A 26,869-nucleotide genomic window follows, 5' to 3' on the forward strand; every position below is an offset into this window, starting at 1 on the left:
TCAAAAACTTTTGCGCGAGTAGTAGATCTTGCATTACGGTTGGTAATGGTGAGATTCAGTGGTGTGAAGTGAAAGTGGATCTGCATCAGGATTGAGTTATGTCACCACTGCTGTTCAATGTGTACTTGGACAGGGTGACATGGGAAGTAAATGCAGGGAATGGAGTAGTTATAGAGTTATACTGTAGAGCTAGGGAGGCAAGTAAATATCTTGAGGGAATGAAATGTGTCATGAAAAATTAGTATATGGGTACAGGTGCAATGAAGTTATATGAAGAGGTGACTGTGCCTACAATCCAAAAATGGGGCAGACTTGGAATCTTAGGGAGGCAGAAAGGAGAAATTTAAATACATCTGAAAAGTACAGTGGGGGTTATGAGGATGGACAGTGAGAAACAAGGAGGTGCAAATGAAAGATGGGATGGAAAGGTAATTGGCAGAACTAATGACAGAATACTGGGATGGCTTGTGAACAGAGAGTAAGGAAAGACCATCAAAGAGTGTAAAAGGCAGAGATGGATGGAGTGAACCTGAGAAGACTATGAGATGGATGGAAAGGGTGAATGGTGCCTTGTGTATATGGGAATATCTGTTGAGCATGGAAAGGGGAGGATAAGAAATGGTAGAGAATAGTTGTAAATGGACTATAAAATGATGTGACACAAAGGGATTTCTCCTCTTATCTATTTTCACATCAGAGGACAAGGAGGGGGGGTGGGGGTGGAATGAATAGAGACCAAAAATGAGATGGATGGAAGGGATGAAGAGGGCCTCGAGTATAAGGGGAATGTCTGTTGAGCTGGCAAAGGAGTAGGCAAGAAATGGTTGTTAATGGACTATAAAATCATGTGGCACAAAGGGATTTCTCCTTGTCTTCTCTATTTTCTTACAAGGGGATGAGGAGTGAAGGTCACCATGTAAATGAAGCAGTGGGGCCTTACTGTGGATGTGTCTGGCTGCATTGCTTCTGATCTGGGCATTGGGCAGTAGACAGGGATGACCTATCATCCACAAGGAGCTAAGATAAAAGGGAAACAAATGGGGACACCCAACCCTGGACATCCCATGTTGGGCAAGGTTGGATACCTTGGCAGGCTACTACCCTTATACGAAAGAAAAGAAAAGAAAAGAAGAAAGGGGGGGGGGGGGATAAATGCACCCCTCCCCCACTACTTTTCTACAGTATGTACGTTTCCACTCCATTCCAACACTTTTTCATCAAGGCTCTACTATTATTGTAAAAACTCTTGACTGCTCTTAAAGCTTTCTTCATATCCTATACATCTGCAATACCTCCCACAGTGCCTTCCTGTCTACCCTGTTATAAGCCTTTTCCAGACCCATAAAGGGCCAAAAAAATCTTTACCTTTTCCTCAAGCTTTTTTTTTACATATCTGCCATACCACAAAAATCTGATCCACACAACCCCTACCTGTCCTAAACCCATTGTTCCTCACCAATTACTCCCTCTGTTCCTCTCCTAATCCTATCAAAGCCCTCTCATATGTAAAATATATATAAAAAAACACACACACACACACACACACTCCCACCCATTCCATCCCCAACATATTCCACTCCCATCCATCCCCTTCCCTCCCTCTTATCTTGGGACCTCCTAGATGATGGGTCATCCCTGTATCTCACCTGCTGCCCTGGGTCAAAAGCAGTGTTGTAAGACACAGCAAGGCCACTTCATTAAATTGGTGACGGAGAAATTCCTTTGGGCTGCATCAATTTATTTTTCACACGTACTCCCTCACCTCCCATACCCCAGCCACTACCTTTCATGCATCACAGAATCATCCATACACAACCATTTTCCATTCACCCCTATCTTCTGTCCTCTCCTGTCCTTCCTTAACAGACATTCCCTCTTTCCCAAAGCCCCTTTTAGGCCATCCATCCATCTCATCCTAGGTCGCCCCCTCATGTTCACTCCTTCCACCTATGCCTTCCACACCTTTCACTAATCTTTCTTCACCCATTCTTTCCATGTGTCCAAACCATCCCAACACTCTTCATCAACCCTATCTCCTAACTCTCTTTCCACATCCATTCTCCTCCTCACCTCCTCATTTCTCACTCTATCCAGGCTAGTAACCCCTATCATACTTCTCAGGCAACTCATCTCAAACACATTCAAATTCCACCTATTTTCCTCTCTTATGTTCCATGTTTCTTACCTATACAGTGCTGTCGGCATAATCACTCCTTCGTACAATCTTCTCTTAGCATTCATTCCCAAAATTTTCATTACACTTTTTAATCCCCCAAGGTATTTACTTCTTTCAATCTACATTCTACCTCCACTCCCTTCCCACCACATTCACACCAAGTACCTAAAACACTTCCTCCAGTCTCTCTTCCTTAGTACTCACTTCTAATCTGCTGCCACTTTCTCCCCTTGTACATTTCATCACCTTACTTTTACCCACATTTATCTTCACCTTCCTTCTTTTGCATACCTTCCCAAACTCTCTGATCCTGCTACAAGTGCAGTGTTGTCAGCAAACAATAATTGGCTTACCTCCCAATTTTCTCCATTTTCTTTAACCATCTCCAATCCCCAACCCACTACCCTTGCACCACCCTATCCATATATATATATATAAACACACTATATACAAACATGTATATATACACATATATATGGTCTTTCCCTTTTATAAGGGAGGTAGCCGAGTCAAAAAGTATGTACCCACTCCCATCCACCACCCTTTCCTTCCTCTCATCTTTGCTTCTCATGGATGACAGGCCATCCCTATACCACCCACAGCATTGGGTTAGAGGCAATGCACCTAGGCACAGTACATTCACAGCATGGCAATCGACCCCCTTTCCATCCCTTCATGCAGAACAAAACATGGGGAGAAATTGCTTCAGGCTGCATCAAAATATAATTTACACATAACCACTCCCTACTTCCCCTATCTTTGCATCACAGTATCATCTATACAAAGCCATTCTCCACTTATCCCCATCTCCTATCTTCTTCTTTGCTCAACAGACATTCCCCTCCTCAAAGCCCCTTTCAACCCCATCCATCTCTTCCATAGTCATCCCCTGAAGTTCACTCCATCCACCTTGGCCTTCCACACCTTTACTAATCTTTCTTCACTCATTCTTCCCACATGTCCAAACCATTCCAATATTCTTTCATCAGTCCTATCTGCCATCTCCTTTTCCACCCCTGCTCTCCTTCTCACCTCGTTTCTCTATTCAATATTGTAACCTCTACCATACTTCTCAAACATGTATAAACCTTTCCTCTCTGCCTCTCCTATATTCCAAGTCCCCGCCCCATGCAGTATTATCAGCACAATCACCCATTCAAATAATCTCCTCTTTGCATCCATACCCAGAGACCCATTTTTCATGACATTTTTAAACCTCAAGGCATTTAACCTGCTTCTCTCAATCTATTATATATATATATATATATATATATATATATATATATATATATATATATATACATACATGTCAAAAATAAACAATCCAATTTTTTATGAAAATTTCTCACCTGCTTTCTTTCTTGTCCTTCACTTCTATTGTAGGAACATCATTTCTCTGTAGACGAAGTCTTGAACTTTCTCTTGTTTCTTTTCCTTCCGATTTTCCACTTTCTTTCTTTGAACTTCTTTCAAATTTAATATTTTCTTCCACAGATGTCTTTCCACTTTCCTGATTTCTCTCATTATCTGATTCATTCATTTCAAGTTTTTTCTCAATTCTAACCTTATCTAGTTTATCCCCCTTTTTTTTAACTGATGAACTGCTAACCACGGTTGAAGTCTGACAATCTGCAGGCATAACCTCAGCAGATATATCATCCACTTCCTCAAGTGGTTTCTGGGGAGATTCACTGCTACTCCTGCTTGAAGAACTACTTGAAGATTTTGTGGGTGATACACTTGTAAACTTTCTTGGGGATCTACTTCCATACTTACTGGGTGATTCACTTTGTAACTTGTTCCCCTTGTCATGTGAGGATTTTTTGGATAATTCAACATCCAATTTTACCATAGAATCACTGTCTGGCTTCTTTGGACTTGCACTAACAGTTTCATCATGTTCTAAGCCACTAGCATTTTCACCACCATCAGATTCATTTCCACTCTGGTGACTTCCTGGACTATTTTTCCTCCTTGGTGTTAAGCATACCTCCCCTTCTTCAATGCTGGATGGTTGCTTTGGTGTGTCCTTAACCTGGTTTTCATGGTCCCCTTCTTCACTACCACACTGGCTTGAAGATCGAGAACCATTATCTTCTGTATCTAAACTCCTACTCCTTGAGGCCCGTCTTTCTCCTTGTGGCGCGGATTCTTCCATGTTGGGACTGTTACTTTCTGACCTCTGCTGACTCTCCACCATTTCCTAAGTACAAAAAAGAAAGAAAAAGAAAACTTTAACTTCTGATAAACAACAGCATTTTACACAATATCCGTTCTTAATACACATTACAAAATTATTTCATACTTTCCATAATCAATCCTATTACATAATTGAAACATATTTTCATGCAAAAACCAACAATGATAATACAGTTATTGCATACCTAAAGTTTCACACATACATATACCAAAGTTTTTTTCTCCCTTTACAAGGGAGGTAGCCAAACAGAATTAGTGAAGAAAGATTAGTAAAAGTTGTGTGGAAGGAGTAAACATGAGATGAGATGGATGGGGTAAAAGGGGCATTAGGAAAGAGGGGATGTCTGCTGAGGTATGAGAGAAGACAGAAGATGGGGGTGAATGGAGAATGGTTGTGTATGGATGATGCTGTGATGCAAGGAAGGGAGTGGGTGGGGGAAGGGAGGTGTGGGAGTATGTGTGAATGATATTTTAATACAACCCAAAGGGTTTCTCTCCATCTCTTTTTCTGCTGGAGGGGTTGGAGAGGGGGAGGGGCCACAGATTAAATGAAGCAGCCTTGCTGTGGATGTGCTGTCTTGCGACACTGCTGACCCAGGGCTGTGGGCGAGATGCAGGGATGACCTGTCATTCCAGAGGAGTCAAAATAAGAGGGAAGGACAGAGGGAGGGGGTGAATGGGAGTGGAGTATGTGGGATTGGAAAGGGTGGGAGTGGATTTTATGCCTTTGTTTTTTGGCTAACTCCCTTTGGCTATACACATACACATCTCGTGTGTGTGTGTATATATATATATATATATATATATATATATATATATAAACACATTTACACACACAGCAATTGATAAAGTACCACACAAAAAGCTACTAAGAAAAATTAAATCAATAGGTGGTGTACAAGAAAAAATATTGAAATAGATGGAAGATTTCTTGAATAGGAGAACAATGAGGGTGGTACTTGAGACAAAAACTTGACAAGTGGAGTCCCACAAGGTTCTGTATTGGCTTTGATAATGTTTAAATGTTCACCATATTTATCTATGACATGGATGAAGGTGTGGAATGTTATATGAACTTTTTTGCAGATGATGCAAAACTACTAAATAAAATAAGCACAGAGGAAGACTGAATCAGTACTGAAAGACCTGGATAAAGTCTGGGAATGTAGTCAAAAGTGGCAAGTGAACTTCAACATCAAGAAATGCAGTATAATGGAGTTTGGAAAAAGTAAATATAGAACATCAGGGCAATATAAAATTGGTACAAAGGAATGGTAAAATGAGTTAGCTCGGAAAGGGACCTAGGAGTAATCATCAGCATATCAACAAAATAGAGAAACCTTCAATTTACAAGATCAATGAAAGTGGCCTATGACTACTTGGATGAGGAAATGGTGAAGAAAATATTAGTCACATTCATGAGACAAAGACTGGAGTATGCTGCGACACTATGGACACCCACTACTAAAAAGAATATAAAGAAATTAGAAACAAACCCCCCTCTCTTACAAAAGAGAGGAATGTCTGTAGAGGAAGGATGGGAGAGGATGGAAGATAGGGGTGAATGGAGAAGGGTTGTGTATAGATGAGGCTGTGATGCAAGAGGGGGAGTGGGTGGGGGATGGGGGTGAGAAAGTATGTATGAGAAAAAATTTGATGCAGCCCGAAGGGATTTCTCCCCGTCTTCTCCTTTCCTGCATGAGGGGACGGAGAGGGGGGGTCGCCAAATTTATGAAGCGGCCTTGCTGTGGATGTGCTGTGTCTTGCGACACTGCTTCTGACCCAGGGTGGTGGACAGGATTCAGGGATGACCCATCATCCAGGAGGTGCCAAGATGGGGAGGGAGGGAGGAGGGTGGAGGGGAGTGGAATATATGGGAAATGAAATGGGTGGGAGTGATTTCTATGCCTTTTTCTTTTTGGCTACCCTCCATATAAAGGGGAAAAAGCCTTTGGTATATGTATGTACAAACAAACCAAAGAGCAACGACAAAGATGGCACCAACTCTCTCTAAATTGACATACGAACAAAGATTGTCCAAGTTGGGACTACCAACCCAGGAACAAAGAAGAGAAAGAGATCTACTGACCATTTACTGAATTATGAAAGGGATAGAGGTCCTAGACAGAGATGATTTATTAAAGAGAAAAACAAGGACATGTACAGAAACTCAAAAATTATAGTTACATACATAGTAACACATATTTAAATTGACACAGAGTAATGTTAGAATGTTTTAACTTAAATCTTTCTGAAGTGCATTTTTATCCTTTATCCCATTACTGGGTATCTTATACTTATATTTTTTTCTCCCTTTCTCACCTTGTCACACATTTTAAGACGACAAATGGCCATGTTCAAGATCTTAATATTTCCCTTCTCCACGATATTTTTATAAAAGCATATAACTGAACGTCTTAGTATCATGTATGATGATTTGCACATTATATTACTAGTGAGTAAATCTCTGAGATATACCTTTTCTCCAGAGTAGAAAGCATGTGGATGTGACTAAAACCCATTTTTCTTCACTAGGCATTGAAAGGACACATGGGATGAACAATTGCCTACGAGAAAAATACATTTTCTCATGCACTTATATGGGGTAAAATGGGCACTGGGAAAGAGGGTAATGTCTGTTGAGGAAGGTAGATGACAGAAGATAGTGTGGAGAATGGTTGATTATGGATAATGCTGAGATGCATGGAAGGGAGTGGGTGGGGGATGGGGAGGAGTATGTATTTACTTAGTTGTATATTACGGGAAGGGAAACTACGCTCATGGTGTCCCGCCTTTGTATCTCACAGTGTTTAGTTTGCTCTTAAATTCATGAATGGTTTTTGCACACACTATTTTTTTCATCCAGTTTGTTCCAGGTGTCCAACACTATGTGGAAAACAGTTCTTCTTCAGCTCTCTTCTATAACTATGTTTTTTTAGTTTCTTTCCATGTCCTCTATGTTTCTCTTGTCCCAGTTTAACAAGTCCTCTCTACTGAGTATTTCTGTGCCCTTCATGATTAGGTCGCCCCCCTCTCTCTCTTCTTTGCTCCAGAGTCGGTAACTCCAATTTAGCCAGTCTCTCTTCATATGAAAAGTTTGAAAGTGCAAGAGCAATTTTTGTGGCTGCCCTCTGGATTCTATTTTCTTTATATTCCTTTTGGTACTGGGTGAGCACAATGTCGCCGCATATTCTAGTCTAGGCCTCATCAGTGTGACCAATATTTTTCTTAATAATACTTTCTTCATCCAAATATGTAAATGCCACATTTATCTTAGCAAGTTATAGGATTCATCGACAATTTTGTTTGTTTATCATAGTACAATTCGTTTGAGATAATTACTCCCAAATCCTTTTCAGATCCCACTTTACCTCCTTAGTTCCAATTTTATATTGTCCTGATATTCTATTTTTACTTTTTCCAAACTCCATCATGCTACACTTCTTAATATTGAAGTCCACTTCAAATTTCTGACTACACTTCCATACCTTATTCAGGTCTTCCTGTAGTGATTCGCAATCAGTTTTGGTTTTTACTTTCCTTAACAATTTAGCATCATCTGCAAAGAAGCTCATGTAACATTGCACATCATCATCCATGTCATTCACATAACTAGCAAACATTATTGGAGCCAATACAGATCCTTGCGGTACTCCACTGATCACCTTCCAACCTGAATATTTTTTACTACTCTCATCTTTCTACCCATCAGGAAGTCCTCCATCCATTTTTAGTAGGTTCCCTTGTATCCCTCCTATATGTTCCAGTTTCTTTTTTAATAGTTTTTTTGTGTGGTACCTTGTCAAAAGCTTTTTGTAAGTCCAAGAAGGCACAATCAGCCCATCCATTCCTTTCTTGCATTATGTCTATTAGTTTTGAGTAAAAACATATTAAGTTTGTGGTACATGATCTTCCTTGTCTGAACCCAAATTGTCTTGGGTTTATTATATCATTTTCTTCCAGGTGTTTTACCCATCTATTCTTGATAATTTTCTCACAAATTTTGGCTATTGTGCTTGTTATTAGGACTGGTCTATAGTTAGTTGGTTCTTCCTTGTTTCCTCCTTTATATATTGGTACAATGTTAGCATTTTTCCAGTCTTTTGGTATTTTTCCTTAAGTGAGCAACTTATTATGTTCTGTATTTTGTCCATTAGTTCTTCTCTGCATTCTTTAAGAATCCAATTTGTAATTCCGTCCAAGCCATGCAAAATCCTGATATCAAGGTTTGATAAGCGTTCCATTATTTCTTTTTGTGTTATTATCTCGCTCATGGGGGCAGATCGCACTACATTTCCTTCGTCCCAATATTGTGCCTTCTCTCTAGTGAAAACAGACGTGAAGTGATTATTCTTGACTTCAGCCATTTCTAAATCTTCTGTGCATTCTATATTTCCTTGGTGTAGTTTCACCATTTCCTGTTTATTTTTAAACCCCTTCCATACGGTGCCGCACACGTAGGCGTCATGGGGAGCGAGTGTATTAGCGAGGCTGCCAAATAGGCGTCTTGATTATATTTATTGTAGTCGCCCCTCCATAATGACATTCTTTCTAATTCTTTTGTAATCGCATTTTCTATGGTTATCAAAATTCACGGGTGAAGAGAGAACGATCGATATAAGCGGTGACTATATTTTATGATGCGAGTATTATTACGACACGTCGTACGGCTGGCATTGGCTGCTGCCACCGAGATCTAAGTCCATGACGCCTACGTGTGCGGCACCGTATGGAAGGGGTTAAGTTTACTGTTCACATATCTATACAATAGTTTGGGATGCTCTTAGCATTTATCTATAATTTCTTTTTCATGGTTCCTTTTTCCTCTCTTTGCACTTTTACATACTCAATTTTATAGTTTTTATATTTGCAATTTTCCATTCTTTTTTTTTTTTTTAACCTTTTCTCCATCTTTTCCAAGCTCCATCTCTTTTATCTTTTGCCTCACTGCATCTTCTGCTGAACCAGCATTTAATGTACACTCTAGCTTCTGTCTTGGTATGTGCCTATTCACTCCTTTCAATAAGTATATGATTACTCTTTCCAATTGGTGTCTTGTAGTGAATTTTATCCACAATTTCAGGTTCTGTTGTAAATATTATATCTAGTCTTGATGGCTCATTATTCCTGTATTTGGTGTTTCACTGACCCACTGTGTCACTGTATATTCTATGGTCATTTCCTTAATACATTACCCCACAAGTCTTCTCCGCCTTTCACCGTCATGTCCTCCCAACAAATTTCTCTGTAGTTAAATCCCCCATAATTACCAGGTCACCCATTAGTATCTCATTTAATGAATGCCTTGTATCTTCTAGCATTTTCACATGCTCATTCTCTTTCCAAGCATTCATTTTTGGGGGCACATAAATTGCCACTAACTTTCTACTTTTCATGTCCTTGTCTTCGACTTTTATCATGATCATTTGTACATTGCCTTTGCTGATCGCAACTTTCGTCACATTCAAGTTATTCTTGACCAAGAACATGATTCCTTCTCCCTGTGTTTTGTCTGTTTTTAATCCAGTAATTGTATAGCCCTTGTCCAACATTGATGGGTGGTATCGCATCCCTTAATTTAGTCTCCACAATTCCCATTATGTCTAGTTTTTCTTCTAACAGGTAGTCATTAAATTCATTCAGTCCTGAAATTAATCCTTCAATGTTAGTATAGGCCACTTTTAGCTTTTTCCTTTCTACACCTTTTTTTTTTTTTTTTTTTTGGGGGGGGGGGGTTCACCCATTCTGATGTACCATTTTCTCAGTCTCATGTCGATTACTCTCCAATAGAATTCCTTGCTTTTGGTCTCCATTCTCTTTGCATTTTTTTTCCCTTAGCTTCATCTCTTAGTGTCTTCTCTTTTTCTAATTCCTCAATACTCATTTCTCTTTTTATCCATCTTATTGTAATGTTCACTCCTTGCCAACTTACCTACTTTTTCAAATATGTTTTCTACTACCATTTGTGATTTTAGTTTTACCTTTAGGGGTCGATTTCTTTCCTTAGAATAATTCTATACACATTGTTGGTGTCTTTCTCTATATCCTGGTCTCCATCCTGAATTTCTTTAAGGATTGCTATTGCTGTTTTTCTTCTTTTTCTCTCATGTACATTGCCAGACCATGTTTTTCTTTTAGTCCATACACCACAATACATTTTTTCCTATCCACTACATCTCTGACCCAATTTGCCTTTTCATTAATTACTTGGATGATTGTGTCACATGTGGCAAAGAATGGAGTAGCAGGGGTGGAAGTAAACTGTAGCATGTGGGAAGCAACTAAATGTCTTGGGGGAATGAAAAGTGTCATGAAGAATGGTATCTAGGGATGGAAGCTAAGAAGATTATACGAGTGATGGTGCCTACAACAATGTATGAAACATACTTGGAATTTAAGGAAGATAGGAGAAACAAATGTGTTTGAGAAGTATGGTTGGTGTTACAAGAATGGATTGAGAAACAAGGTGGGAAGGAGAGCTGAAGTGGAAAGGGAGCTGGTAGATAGGGTTGAATGAATTATGGGATGATCTGAGCACATGGAAAGAATGATGAAAGACAAGAAAAACAAGGATGGAAGGCTGAGGTGGATGGAGTGAACTTGAGGGTAAGATCATGAATGAGATGGATAGATGGATGGATGGATGAGGTGATGGGAGCCCTAAGTAAAAGGTGAATGTCTTTTGACCTGGGAAGGTAAAAGGCAAGAGATAGGGCTAATGGAGACTGGTTGTGAAAGTATTATAAATTTATGCATCTTTTCTATTATCATGTGAGGGGACATGTTGGGAGATCACATGTAAATGAATCATTGGTGCTCTGCTGTGGATGTGCTGTGTTTTGATGTATTACTTTTGATCTGTACAGTGCACATGAGAAAGGATGATAAATGGGAAACAAATGGGCGATTGTTCAGAGTGGGATAGATTGGGGTGGGTGTATCCCTTGGCTGCTACTTCCCTTATAACAGCAAAGAAATCTTTAGTATATAGATAGTAGAGCATGTGAGGGTTGAGAATGGAAAAAGAATGGTCAAAGTTGAAAGTAAGGCCATGTCTGAAGTATGCAGCGTCACCATGGTTGTTCAACATGTACATAGATAAGTCAAGCAAGAGGTAATTGCATGGGTGCTGGGCCAGGGTCTGGAGCTTGTGAGAATGAGAGGAATTGGGAGGTTAAAAAGGTACTGTTACATGACACTACAATTGTAACCAAGTCAGAAGGACTGATGTAGTCAGATAAAAAGCTGGAAGTAAATGTGGACAAATGAAAGGTAATGAAATGTATGTAGGGAGAGTGTGGCATAGAGTTAGAGGTGAAATTGACATGAAAGATGCCAGAGGGCATAGAGGGTCATATGTATCAGTGAATGGAAAAATGATGGGTGGAGGTATGTTATAATGAGAAGCAATTCAATGTTTATGGGGAATGAAAAGTGTCAAGAGTATTTGGGAAGGATCAAATAGAAGACTGTAAAAAGGGGTGATTGTGCATGACTGAAGAAATGCCAAAACATATCCGAGATGAAGAGTCTGGGAAGTAAGGTGAAAAATTAGGTGAGGCAAAGAGCAGAGATGGAACAAGAGCTAGCAGCACTGATCAAGGAATACTGGGATGGTTAGGGCATATGGAAAGAATGAGTGAAGAGAGACTAGAAAAAATGTAAAAGACAGAAGTGGATGAGGTGGAACTCAGAAGAATGGGTGAAAGGGGCACTGGGTGCAAGAGGAATGTATGTTGAGCTGGGGAGAGGAAAGGGATAGTTGTAAGTGGGAAGTGGTTGTGAATAGATGAGAAAAGTGAGATGGCCCAAAGCAATTTCTTGTATGCTTTTTTAGTTCTCAAGTAGATGAGGGGAGAAGGGTCACCACGTAGTGGTGAGGCAAACCAGCTTTGGTAGGCCTTCCTATGGAGGTGCTGAGTTTTGCTGCATTATCTCTGATCTGAACAATGGTTATGTCCCTTCATCCACAAAGAAGTAAGATACATGGGACAACAAATGGGTTTAAAATTAATGTGATATATGTGCTGGGTGTATGCTTTGACCCAGCCACACCCCTTACAATAGATAAAGGTCCTTTTGATACAAGTACCAGAAGAACAGGACAACATGTTCTAGGTACCTCAAATATATTGCAGGAATTACCATGTTAAAGCAGCCAAAACAACCCTTACTCATACCATGATGATATAACATATGTACCATCTACAGCATCACATTTTTCAACTATTCCAACAGAACCTAATAACTAATAACAAATAAAATATCTTGAGCCAACCTCAGTCCTATCAAATACAAGGTATATTTAACTAATAAATTATATAGGCATTAAATGATAAGACTAGATTATTTACCTTATCTTCTTCCAGATCCTGCTGCTCTACGTTGTCACTGTTCTCTCTTTTGCTACCACCTCTATTGACTTCCATATCTACTCTTTCATTCTTTATATTGTCTCCATTGGTCTCCTCTGATGTTGTTTCACTATCCTTAGCTTTCTTCTGTGACAATGCCTGTGTCTCATCATCTGCCTCTGAAGGTGTTGCTTTGCGTCTGCGAGCCATCTTCAGGAATAAATAATCATTTACTAGATTTACACCCACACAAACACAAATATATATATATGCTATACATACATTTATATATATATCCACCCTACGAGTGAAGGTGGTGAGGAGCCTACATCAGGTGTATGACTGGCTGAAGCATCACTTTCCCTCCATGTGCTTGGAATATTGGGAGGCAGGTAACATCTACTGGGAATCAGAGAATATCTCTGCACCAGCGGGGTAAAACAGAAGTGTGCAGGTCTCACACCCTTCTAGCCATGGGTTTGAACACAAACCCTACAGTTCTTTCTGATTTCCAGCACTGTTACTTGCCCAACAGTCCAAAAGCATGGGGCAAAGGTTATTGCTCTAATTGTAACTATACATCTGGCATATGCTCCTCACCACCCCTTATGTGTATTTACCTAATTGGAGTATACTGGAAAGAAGAAACACTCATTGGGTCCTGTCTCCTATTCTCAAATTTATCATATCTTACCCTTAAATTCAGGTGCAGTTCTGACTTAACCTATGTCCTTGATTTTATGTCCTTGATTTCCAATCAAATTTAGATTTAAATTTGTGTATTGTTCGAGCTTGGGCTATAACACCTAAGCCATTCTTTAGTATTTATGCATCTACACTGAAAACTGTATTCTTCATATTCCCACCATGGCATTTCTCAGGTTGATGGGAATGCTAAGTTTGAAAGTCTAGGGAACATCAACAACACTACTACCAACAATCGCCCTTGCATTTACCTCCTACACCACCCCATCCATGTACACATTGAACAACCATGGTGATATGACAGTCCTGATGTGTTATCACCTTCACCTCAAACTGCTCAATCTCTCTATTCCCGATCCTTATGATAATCCTTAAAAGCTTTCCCCCAATCCCATATATCTGCAATAGCACAGTGCCTTCCTCTCTATAATCATAGACATTCTTCAAATCCATAAGGAGCAAAATTTCTAAATCTGCTTTAACACAAAAATTTGATACATGCATCCTCTACCTCTCCTAAATCCACACTGCTCCTCATTGATTATTCCCTCTACTCCTCTCCTAATCCTTTCAATTAACCCCCTTCCACTTATGACTTTCCAACTATACTCTACACATTGATCACTCAAACTACTACTAACACTTATCCCCTTTTCCTTTGCATAGAACTATACCTAACCATTTTGGACCTGGGCATCATGAGATGCAAGTGGGTACATGAGGATGTTGCACATGAGTTAGCCCTAAATTCTGTGTATGGGTTTGATCACATTTTCTGTGTTTATTATTACTGAGTAAAAGAGAACAAGTAATACAGCAGTGACTTTATATCTTATAAAGCGAGTAGTGTGATGCATTGTGCACATGCAGCAGGTAAGAGAGAGTGGAAGAAGTGGGAGGTAAGCCAGATGCTGTCTGTGTATGACATGGGATTTGCTGCTAGGCTGGAAGAGGGATTGATGCAGATTGGGAGAGTAAATGAGAGGAAAAAGCTACAAGTAAATATGGGCAAACAAGGTGACGAGATGTACAAGGGAAGTGGGTGGCAGTGAGTTGGAAGCAAGTTTTACAGAAGAGATGCTGGACAAAGTGAAGTTAGAGTATTTAGGGTCACTTGTAGCAGGGAATAAAAGAATGAAGGTGGAGGTAAATGTTAAACAAATGAGTAAGGGAACCAAGTAAATGTCTTGGAGGAATGAAAACTGTCAAGATAAATATGCATTTGGAGATGATCACAATGAAGATTGTACAGAGAGGTGTTTGTGCTTACAACACTGTAAGGAACTGACTTGGAATTTAAAGGAGGCATAAAAGCAGATGGGATGGGGGCTGGGGTAGTATGTGTGAGCAAAATTTGACGCAGCCCAAAGGGATTTCTCCCCGTCCTCTCATTTTATGCAATGGGGTGACGGAGAGGGGGGGTCGCCGATTTAATGAAGCGGCCTTGCTGTGTCTTGCGACACTGCTTCTGACCCAGGGCAGTGGACAAGGTGCAGGGATGACCTGTTATTCAGGAGGTGCTAAGATAAGAGGGAGGGTGGAGGGGTGTGGAGTGTATTCAGGGATGGTGGGTGGGAATGATTTTATGCCTTTTTCTTTTTGGCTACCCCCCTTGTAAGGGAGAAATAGCCTTGGTATATGTATGTATAAAAGCAGATCCTAAATATGTTTAAGATCAGGTGCTTATGAACAATGGTGGAGGTTAAGGATGGATAGTGTGTGAAATGAATTAGGGTGGAATGGTGGTGGAAAAATCTGGCAGAGCTGATCAAAGAATACTATGATAGTTTGGGTATATGGAAAGAATGAGTGAAGAAAATCTAGCTAATTGTATGTACAAAGTGGAAGTGGATTAAGACCAATAATGAGATGGACAGGGTGAAAGGTTTTGGACAGAAGAATGTCTGTTAACCTGGAAAAGAAGAAAGCAAGATAGGTGAGTGCTTTTCTAAGGATAAGGAAATACAACCTGAAGGGATTTCTTTGTGTTGACTACAAATTCTCAAGCAGATGAAGGGAAAACATTGCCATGTAATGAAGTAGTGGGGGTAAACCAGCTTCAACTTTCAGGCCCTACTGTGAAGGTGCTGTTCTGTTGCATTATCTCTGATCTAAGCATTTCAAGGGAGACAGGGATGACCCTGCATCCACTAGGAGCTAAAATAGAAGGGGCAAGTGTGGTTGGGTGTGGCATATACTGTATACTTTAACTCAACCCCTTCTTCAAGGGAAAAAAGCCTTTCGGTGTATGTGCTTGAAATAAACCATCAAATTTCTTGTTATATAAAAATAATACTAATAATAAACAGATTTAAATCAACTCTGGAACACAACATATCAAAACGTTAATTCAATCCAAGTATCCTATCAACACTAGATGAAATTCTTTTATGTACATACCTCTTCACAGTCAGATGAGTCACTCCCTGAACTGTAGTAACCAAAGTTTGGTAATAACCGATGTTGCCTTATTCTTCTGGAACAATCTTGTTTCACATCAAGGGCACGAGCCTGCTTGCTATCTTGGATGATGTTCAGTCGTCCCTGATCCAACTGGATTTTTGTGTCTACCTCGGGAAAAATAGTACAGGTTAACCAGTATTATGTATATTTTTCATATTCTACCTCCCTAACTTGACAGGTGGCAAGTTACTATCAAAATGTCATTTTTCCATTCAATGATTAATTGCAACTAGATTCACTTGTGTTATTTCAATTTGACACAAGATGAATCATATCTGGTTTATGGTAAGTACCTTTAGAATTCATACCACATTAAAGCCCTTCTTACCCAAATTCAAACCAAAATAATAATTTACAAAGGATTACAAAGGAGGAGCATGCCGACAGGAGACCTTTTGGTCCATATCTAGGTCGGATTAAAAAAAAAAAAAAAAAAAACTATAATAATGTAAATAACAAATAAAATACATAAATAAATTGAAAATTAAATTGGGGCAAAAATAATTGAATCTACAGCTTTGGATATTTTGGCAGCATACTGCAGTACCCATAAATCTGGCTAGAACCACTGGGTTGGCCCGAAGGTATCTCTCTCTCTCTCTCTCACACTCCTAACACTTGGGAGTAATCATCACAAAGGAAATGTTCCCTGATAAGCAGATAAACAAAGTTGTTGGAGAATGATAAAACTTGCTAAGATCAATAAAAGTGGCCTTTACTTGGTTGAAGAAATGGTAAAGAAAATACTAATCACACTGATAAGATGTATGCAGCAACACTATGGTCATCCAATACCAAAAAGAATACTGGGAAAATTGAGAAAATCCAGAGAGCAACTACAAAGATGGCCCCAAAACTTTCAAGCCTGTCATATGAAGGGAGATTGTCAAAACCAGAATTACAGACTCTGGAACAAAGAAGAGAAAGAGGTGACTTGTTGACTCTACAGAATTATGAGAGGTATGGAAATCCTTGATTGAGACGACTTACTAAATTAGGATAAGAGAAATACAAGGGGACATGGAAGGAAACTCAAAAAAGACAGTTACAGAAGAGACCTGAAAAGAACAGCTTTCCTCACAGAGTGATGGATGTACGGGACAAACTAGATGAAACAATAGTGTGTGCAAAAACCATACACGAACTTATGAGCAATTTAGACACTGCAAGATGCAGAGACGGGACACCATGAGCGTAGCTCCCCTTCCCATATGATACAACTCGGTAAATACACACATACAAAAAAAAAAAAGTTGCATTATAAAAAATGGGTGTGTTCTACAATGTAACAAAGAATGTATGTAGTGGCAGTATCTAAGACATTCATAAACTCTATTTTACACACAATCAATCTGTTGCCCCTGGTCTCTCTTGCTGAAGGCCTACAGCCACCAGGTATCTGGCAAGAAGCTCCACACAAAATAAGGTACATAAACAAGATTGTGAGAATACAAAGTGCAGTGACTAATTGGTTCTCTGCCTTGAAGATAAAATGCACAAAGATTACAAACACTGGACTAATCATTGAATGACATAAACTACTGTAGTATTCAGGCGTGTATATATATATATAAATATATATACATATACACACACACACACACAAGGCTATTTTATTATACTGTGACTGTCCCTCTGTTATGCTCTTCCCCACTCTTAATACTGTCTTCTACCACTTCTCTAAATATTCATTGCCTTTTTTCATGAAACCCTGTGGTAGGGGAAACTTAGACACTGACAACAAGAACATCTTCACAAATACAAGCTGCAGGAATGAGAGTCCTGAGACTGATCCGAGGAGTGACTAGACATGATAGAATTAGAAATGAAGAAATTTGCGAGATTAAGAATAACATCTGTGCTGAAGATAATTGAAAAGAACAAATTGAGATAGAGTGGGCATGTAAAAAGAATGGAAGACACGAGACATGCAAAGAAATTCTTGGAGTGGGTTCCTCCTAGTAGGAGGCTGGTAGGATACTCTAGGAAACAGTGGACACAGGGAGTGGAAGAAGCTGCTGAACAAAGAGGAAGAAAATTGCAAAAAATAATTTGAGATGAAGACTTCCGGGACAGAGACCTTTGGCAAATACAGTATTCGTAAAGGCCAGACAATGACAGGCATAGCCTACCTTGCATCTGATGAGAAAGGGGAAAAGAATATTGACACCGAGTGTCCCTAGTGTTATAAAGGGCAATAAAAATGGGGCAGGGATAGGACTAAGCATCCTACTCTCTATAGCCCCAAAGGGGACATTCCTAAAAAAAGAAAGCCATAAGAGGGTCTGGGAGTTTTCTTATCAGAACCCTTAGGTTTAATTTTTTAATGTGTGTGGATGAGGTACTGGTACATATGAGAGTAAATGGGATGAGATGGGCAGTATGTTTGTGAGAAGATAGATGTGTTGGCATTGAGTGAAACTAAGTTGAAAGGGAGGGACGAGTTTGAGTTTAGGGGTGTGGTTGGGAGGGTGTCAGGAGTGAAGAGAGGATGAGGGAGAGAAGGGGTGGCTGTACCAATAAATGAAGAGATATGTGAGCGTGTGGTGGAGTGGAAGGTTTTAAGGTTACTGTGGATGAAGGTGAAACTGGGAAGGGAGATGTGGGTTTTTGTAAGTGTATATGGGCCTGGTGGCGAGAAGTATAGAGGAAAGGGAGTTTTTTTTTTTTTTTTTTTTTTTTTATAGATTTAAATGAATGCATAGAGGGTTTAGGAAGAAATGTTAATGTAGTGGTATTGGGAGATCTCAATGCTAGGGTAGGAAATTAACCACAAGAGGAAGTGGTTGTGAAGCTTGGAGCTCCAGGAAAAAATTGTAGTGAGGTGATGGTAGGTATGTGTAAGATGAGAGTTGATGATAAATACAGTGTTTTGGAAGAAAGTCAAGCATAAGTACACATGGAAAAGGGTGGTGGATGGAAGGACTGTAGATAGGGTTTAATGGACTATATAATGGTAACCAGGAGAAGAGTAGGAAGTTTTGGATGTATATGTTCTAAGGGGAGAGAGTTGGGGGATTACTGGATCATTTTTTGGTGGAAGGTTAAATTGAAAGTGGAGGACAGATGGAGAAAGAGGAAAAGGACAGAAGGTAGGGAGGTGTTCAGAATAAACTGCTTAAATGAGAAAGAAAAGGAGTACAAGAAGAGACTGAGAGAAGAGTGGTAGGGAGTGAAGGATATAGAAGAACTAGGAGTGCAGGAGGAATGGGGAGGTTTCAAGATGGAGTCACAAGACGTGCAAAGATGGTGTGTGGAACAAAGGAGGTTAGGAGGAATTAGAAGGGTAGTGAGTGGTGGGATGTAGAGAAGCAAACATTCACAGATTGGTTACAAAATAGGATGAGAGAATTATATGAGAGATACAAAGAAAAGATAAGAAAAGCATAAGATAAAGGAGGCAAAGAGGAGAGCAGATGTGAAATGGGGTATAAGTATGATAGAAAATTTTGAAAGTAATAAAAGACATTTTGGAAGGAAATTCAGAGAGGGAGAGGAGGCAAATCAAGTAGAGAAGAAAAGGTAAAAAGTGCAGATGGAGAGATAACAGAAGAGACGACAGTAAGAGGAAGATGGGCAGAGTATTTTTGGGAGTTGCTAAATGTGAAGGAGAATAGGGAGGGAAAGGTAGTTGCAGTGGGGAACGCTAAGAAAATGACAGTGATGAATCAGGAAAATGGAGGAGAAATAAGAAAAGATGAGGTGAAAGCAGTTACTAAAATGATGAGAACAGGTAAGGCACCTGGTTTAGATGGGTGTCATGCAAAGTGTTTAAAAAAGTGAGATACAGTGATGGTGAACTGGCTGGTGAGGTTGTTTAATGTTTGTCTGAAAGAGAGTAGAGTGCCAGAGGACTGCCTGTATAGTTCCACTATACAAGGGAAAAGAGGACAAATGAGTATAGTAGTTTCAGAGGGATCAGTTTATTGAGTGTAGTTCGGAAGGTTTATGGGATGGTTTTGATTGAGAGGATTAGAAGATCAGAGGGAGTAATTGGTGAGGAACAATGTGGGTGACAAATAGGGTTTGTGTGGATTAGATTTTTGTGGTACGGCAGATATGTGAGAAAGCTTTAGGGAAAGGTAAGGTTGTTTTTTGGGCCTTTATAGGTTTGGAAAAGGCTTACAACAATAGAAGGGAAGGTGGGAGGTATTGCAGATATAGGATAGGAAGAAAGCTGTTATGAGCACTCAAGAGTTTTTACAAGAGTTATACAGGGATGTGTTATGTCAGCTTGGCTGTTCAATTTATATATGGATTGGGTGGTATGAAGGGTAAATGCAAGGGTAATGGGAAGGGGATTAGCAAGGGTTAAAGATGGAGAAAAGTGGGAGATGAGCCAGTTGTTATTTGCAGATGACACTGCTTGCGGCAGGATCAGAGGAGGGATTGAGGAAATTGGTGACAGAGTTTGGGAAGATGTGCAAAAGGAGATTGAAGGTACATGTGGGTAAAAGTAAGGTGATGAGATGTACAAGGGGAGAGGATGGCAACAAATTGGAAGCGAGTATTAAGGGAGATTGGCGGAAGTGGACAGCTTTAGATACTTGGGTGCGAATGTCGAGGGAAAGGGAGGAGTGGAGATGGAGACAGAATGTAGATTGAGAGAAGCAAGTAAATGCTTTGGGGATTAAAAAGTGTAATGAGAAATAGACATTTGGGAATGGATGCTACGAGGAGATTGTATGATGGGGTGATTGTGCCGACAGCACTGTATGGGGCAGAAACATGGAACATAAGAGAGGAAGATTTTAAATGTGTTCAAGATGAAATGCCTGAGAAGGTAGGGGTTACTAGGCTGGATAGATTGAGAAACAAGGTGAGGAGGAGAGCAGGGGTGGAAAAGTAGTTGGGAGAGAGTGGTGATGAAAGAGCATTGGGATGGTTTGGGCACATGGAAAGAAAGAGTGAAGATTAGTAAAAGAGTTGTGGAAGGCATAAGCGGGAGTGAACATGAGGCAACCAAGGATGAGATGTATGGATGGGGTAAAAGGGGCACTGGGAGAGAGGAAGGGAAAAACAGAAGATAGGAGCAAGTGGAGAATGGTTGTATATGAATGATGCTGTGATGCAAGGAAGTGGGTGGGAAAGGGAGTATGCATGAATGATATTTTGACACAACCTGAAGGGATTTCTCCCCACCTCTTTTTCTGCGTGAGATGGAGAGGTGTTTTTTTTTTTTGGCTGATTAACCTTTTCAAATTCTCCCAGGTATCATCACCTGCCTAATATACATGGATTCAATGATGCATCACCATACATACATACATATACCAAGGCTTTTTTTCCCCTTACCAGGGGGGTAGCCAAAAAGGACAAGGCACAAAAACATTCCCACCCATTTCATCCCCGAAAACACTCCACACCCCTCCACCCTCCCTCCCATCTTAGCACCTCCATACTTTATAAAATATAAACTTACAGCTGTATTAGTCCCTCTATTTCACTATGAATATCAACCACCGGAAATATGATTAAGCCAGTTCACATATGGGGGCCACTCAGCCACAAGTACAAAATAAATATAATCAAGACGTCGACGCCAGCAACCTCGTATGCCCACTCGTACCTCCTACCTACATATCATATGGAAGGGGTTAAATGAACCAGCCTTGCTGTTTATGTGCTGTGTCTTGCTCCATTGCTTCTGACCCAAGGCAGTGGGCGAGATTCAGGGATGACCCATCACCCGGGAGCCAAGAAAAGAGGGAGGGAGGGGTGGTGAATGAGAGTGGAGTGATATAAAAATTGTACCACACTGACACAATAAAGGCAACAGTCCAAGGTTTCTTCCTAGAGAGATCTGTGGATGTTGTCATTCCCTTGACTGGCTAAACAGTCCCGTCTCCCTGAGTAATGCCACAGCTGGGATTTTTTCCACATTCTTTATAGTGTATATTGCATTGCTAACATGTGTGATTGTGTACAATGCAGTCTTCCTTAATGTGTTGTATAGTATGGGGTGAAGTGTTACATCCTGGACAGTTATCTGGAATGCAGTCATCCAGCCTCTTCAGATAGCTTAGAAGGGCTGGATGGTGACTACACTGCTGTCTAGCAAGGGGGTCCCTGTCCTTTTAGGGGAGAGAGGATTCTGTGAGATGGATATCAGGGGTCTGGCAAACGGTAATGTGTAACTTACATTACCCATAAGCACACCATGCTGCATTATCCTCACACCCCAGATTCCACAGGATGGTTACACAAAGGTTCATGTGTGGAGACACTCCATTACACACACCACACATTAGAAGACAGGAAGACAAGATTCCATTATTCACATTCTAACCACAATAAACATGGATGAGCAAAGGTTAACCATCCAACCCAAGCAAACACACTAACATGCATTGTACTTACATGTCTACAGAATCAAATTATGTAAGCATACTATGTACATCTATACATTTACCAAAGGCTTTTTCCCCCCTTTCACGGGAGGTAGCCAAAAAGACAAAGGCATAGAAACCACTCCCACCCATTCCATCCCCTACATACTCCACTCCCCTCTACCCTCTTCCCTCCCTCCTATCTTGGCACCTCCTGGATGATGGGTCATCCCTGCATCCTGTCCACTGCCCTGGGTCAGAAGCAGTGTTGCAAGACACAGCACATCTACAGCAAGGCCACTTCATTAATTTGGCGACCCCCCCCTCTCCCCGTCCCCTCATGCAGAAAAGGAGAAGACGGGGAGAAATCCCTTTGGGCTGCGTCAATTTATCTCTCATAATACTCCCTCGTCCCCCATCCCCTCATGCATCATAGCATCATCCATACACAACCCTTCTCCATTCACCCCTATCTTCTGTCCTTTCCTGTCCTTCCTCAACAGACATTCATCTCTTTCATAATGCCCCTTTTACCCCATCCATCCATCTCATCCTAGGATGCCCCCTCATATTCACTCCTTCCACACCTCTTTTACTAATCTTTCTTCACTCATTCTTTCCATGTGTCCAAACCATCCCAATACTCTTTCATCAACTCCATTTCCCAACTCCCTTTCCACCGCTGTTCTCCTTCTCACCTCATTCCTATCTAGCTTAGTAACCCCTATCATACTTCTCGGACATTTCATCTCAAACAAGGAAGTCAAAAAAGTCTATTCAGAAAGGGACCTGGGAGTAATCATCTCAAGTGACTTGACACCTGACCAACCTATCAATAAATTATTTGGAGAGACTTTTAATTTATTAAGATCAACGAAAGTGGCCTTTGACTACATGGATGAGGAGATGGTTAAAAAATAGTGGTTACACTGATCAAGACCTAAACTAGGATATGCTGCAACACTGTGAGCACCTAGCACAAAAAAGAACATGAGAAAATTAGAAAGAATCCAAAGAGCAGCAACAAAAATGGTACCTACACTGTCAAATCTGACATACGAACAAAGATTGGGGAAATTACATCTATCAACACTGGAACAGAGAAGAGAAAGAGGTGATTTGTTGACCATTTACAGAATTATGAAAGGGATGGAAATTCTCGATAGAGACGACTTATTAAAGTGGGACAGAAGAGAAACAAGAGGACACAAAAAGAAGCTAAAGGACAGTTACAGAAGAGACCTGAAAAAGAATAGCTTCCCACATAGAGTGATTGATGTCTGGAACAAACTAAATGGAGAAACAGTGAGTGCCAAAACTAAACATAATTTTAAGAATAAATTGGATGCGGAGAGATACGAAAACAGGTCACTACAAGCATAGCTCTCATCCTGTAAAATACAACTAGGTAAATACATTTAAACTCCTCTCTTATGTTCCATGTTTCTGCCCCATACAGTGCTATGGCACAATCACTCCTTCATATAACCTCCTCTTAGCATCCATTCCCAAATATCTATTTCTCATTACACTTTTTATTCCACCAAGACATTTACTTGCTTCTCTCAATCTACATTCTACCTCCACCCCCTCTCCTCCCTTTCCTACCACATTTGCACCCAAGTATCTAAAACTATCCACTTCCTCCAGTCTCTCTCCCTTAATACTTACTTCCAATCTGCTGTCACTCTCTCCCCTTGTACATCTCATCACCTTACTTTTACCCATATTTATCTTCAGCTTCCTTCTTTCACACACCTTCTCAAACTCGTGTCAATAACTTCCTCAATCCCTCCTCTGATCCTGCTCTATGTGTAGTGTCATCAGCAAACAACAACTGGTTTATTTCCCACTTTTCTCTATTTTCTTTAATCATCTCCAGCCCCTGACCCACTACCCTTGCATTCACCTTTTGCATCACCCCATCCATGTATAGATTGAACAGCCAGGACAACATAACACATCCCTGACAAAGTCCCACCTTTACCTTGAACCACACATTCTCTCCATTTCTAAACCAAACACAAGCTCTACTACTCTCGTAAAAACTTTTGACTGCTCTTAACAGCTTTCCTCCTATCCCATATATCTGCAATACTTCCCACAGTGCCTTCCTGTCTACCCTGTCGTAAGCCTTTTCCAAATCCACAAAAGCCCAAATAAACATCCTTACCTTTTCCTATAGCTTTCTCACATATCTGTCTTACCACAAAAATCTGATCTACACAACCTCTACCTGTCCTAAACCCACACTGTTCCTCACCAATTACTCCCTCTGTTCCTCTCCTAATCCTCTCAATCAAGACCCTCCCAACTACAATCAACAAGCTGATCCCTCTGAAACTACTACACTCAAACTTGTCCCCCTTTCCCTTGTAAAGTGGAACTATACAGGCATTCCTCCAGTCTTCTGGCACTCTACCCTCTCTTAAACAAACATTAAATAACCTATCCAGCCAGTCCACCACAACTGCACCTCCTTTTTTCAGACATTCTGCATGGCATCATCCAACCCAGGTGCCTTACCTGCTCTCATCATCTAACACTGCTTTCACTTCATCTTTCTCTATTTCTCCTCCATTTTCCTCCCTCATCACTCTCATTTTCTTAGCACTTTACACTGTAACTACCTTTCCCTCACTATCCTCCTTCACATTTAGCAACTCCCTAAAATATTCTGCCCACCTTCCTCTCACTGCCTTCTCTTCTATTATCATCTCTCCATCTGCACCTTTTATCTTTTCTTCTCTATTTGATTCGCCTCCTCTTTCTCTTTTAACCCCTTCCATACGGTGTCGCACACGTTGGCGTCATGAGGAGCAAGTGGATTCGCGACGCTGCCATATCGGCGTCTTGATTATATTTATTGTAGTCGCCCCTCTGTTTTTACATTCTCCCTAATCTGCTCTTAATCCCATTCTCTGTGGTTTTCAAAATTCACGGGTGAAAGAGAGAACAATCGATATAAGCGGTGACTATATTTTATGATGCGAGTATTATTACGACACGTCGTACGGCTGGCATTGGCTGCTGCCCGCGAGATTTAAGTCCCGTAGTCAAGTGGTTAATTTCTTTCCAAAACATCTTTTTATTACTTTCAAAATTTGTCATACTCTTACCCCACTTCACATCTGCTCTCCTCTTTGCCTCCTTTACCTTATGCCTGACTTCCCTTCTCTTTACTTTGTACCTCTCATATGATTCCTTCATCCTAATTTATAGCCAATTTATGAAAGGCTGCTTCTCTTCTACAGCCTTCTTTGCCTAAGCCTCTCTTCATAAGGTAAATTTCTGAGCCCATGTATCATTTTGATCATTCACCTTTGTACTGATTCTAGTGAATTGATGTCCATTCCGTAGGACAGAGACCAAAATTGTACCACATTGTCAAGGATGGGACTAACACTAGTTTAATAATTATCTCTACACTTCTATTCATAACTGTCCTAACACTGAAACCTAATGCTCTCTTAGCTTCATTCCTGGCACTAATGCATTGTTCCCTGAATTTAAGGTCAGGACTCACTAGAACTCCTGAGTCTCTCACTCGGTTTTCTCTAATGTGTTACCTGAGCTATATCTGTTTTTGGGGTTGTGTAGCCCTGCATTTAACACATTGCACTTTGAGATATTGAAGTCCATTTGCCATTATATCAACCATGTAAATTTCTGAGCCTATGTATCATTTTGGTCATTCTCCTCTGTACTGATTCTAGTCCGTTTATGTCCATTCTATAGGACCGAGACCAAAATTGTACCACATAGTCAAGGATAATCATCTCTGCACCACTATTTGTAACTGTTCAAGCAATGAAACCTAATGCTTGGTTAACTTTATTCCTGGTGATAATGCAACGTTTCCTGAATTTAAGGTCATGACTCACTAGAACTCCCAAGTCTCTCACTCAGTTTTCTCTAACAATGTGTTATCTATGGTATATATGTTTTTGGGGTTATGTAGCCCTGCATTTAACACACTGCACTTTGAGATATTGAAGTCCATTTGCCATTTCACTGACCATGTGAACAATTTGTTAATATCCTGCAGTCTCTGCATTGTTTCCTGACCTAATTAGGCATCCTGTTTTAGTGCTGTCCGCAAACTTATTAACATCACTATTAATCCCATCGTCCAAGTCATTTATGTACATAATGAACAATAAGGGACCCAAAACCTAGCCCTGGGGAACTCCACTAGAAACACTCCCCCATTTGGATTTTACACCAAGCTCTAATACATTCTAACATTTCCCCCCCTATGCCATGGGCTTTGATTTTCTTTAATAGTCTCTGGTGGGGCACCTTGTTGGGTGCTTTGCTATAGTCAAGTTAATAACATCACAACTACCATTATCTGATGTCTTATATACTTTAGTGCAAAAAGAAAGAAGATTAGTCACACATGACTTACCCTTGGAGAAACCATGCTGAGTCACAAATCAAATTATCTCTCAATGTGATCTCCAAGTCTATTAACTATTATTGATTCAAACATTTTACCTATAACTGATGTCAAATTCATTGGTCTGTAGTTGCATATAAACGATTTATCCCCCTTTATGAAAACAGGAACAACATTTGCCTGCCAAGCAATATGCACAAAACCAGTCTACTGTCTTGTTAAATATTTCTGTTAACTGGTC

At 40.3% G+C, this 26,869-nt stretch overlaps 1 protein-coding gene across 6 annotated transcripts in view; it reads right to left on the reverse strand.

Annotated features, from left to right (window-relative positions):
• Positions 1–26,869, reverse strand: part of LOC143017840 (uncharacterized) — a 107,881-nt gene that overhangs the window by 17,926 nt on the left and 63,086 nt on the right. For all 6 annotated transcript variants that reach the window (XR_012965706.1, XR_012965705.1, XR_012965708.1 and 3 more), the window contains exons 6-8: positions 15,835–16,001; positions 12,730–12,939; positions 3,526–4,379 (exon numbers count right to left, since the gene is read on the reverse strand). Coding sequence is in view for 2 of the 6 variants with exons in the window: in XM_076172776.1 (XP_076028891.1) it covers positions 3,526–4,379; positions 12,730–12,939; positions 15,835–16,001 (1,231 nt within the window). In the remaining 4 variants the exon portion in view is untranslated. The remainder of the gene's footprint in view (positions 1–3,525; positions 4,380–12,729; positions 12,940–15,834; positions 16,002–26,869) is intronic.

Source organism: Oratosquilla oratoria, chromosome 33 (assembly GCF_046742065.1).
Source record: "Oratosquilla oratoria isolate Oo_2021 chromosome 33, ASM4674206v1, whole genome shotgun sequence".
Lineage (NCBI taxonomy): Eukaryota > Metazoa > Arthropoda > Malacostraca > Stomatopoda > Squillidae > Oratosquilla > Oratosquilla oratoria.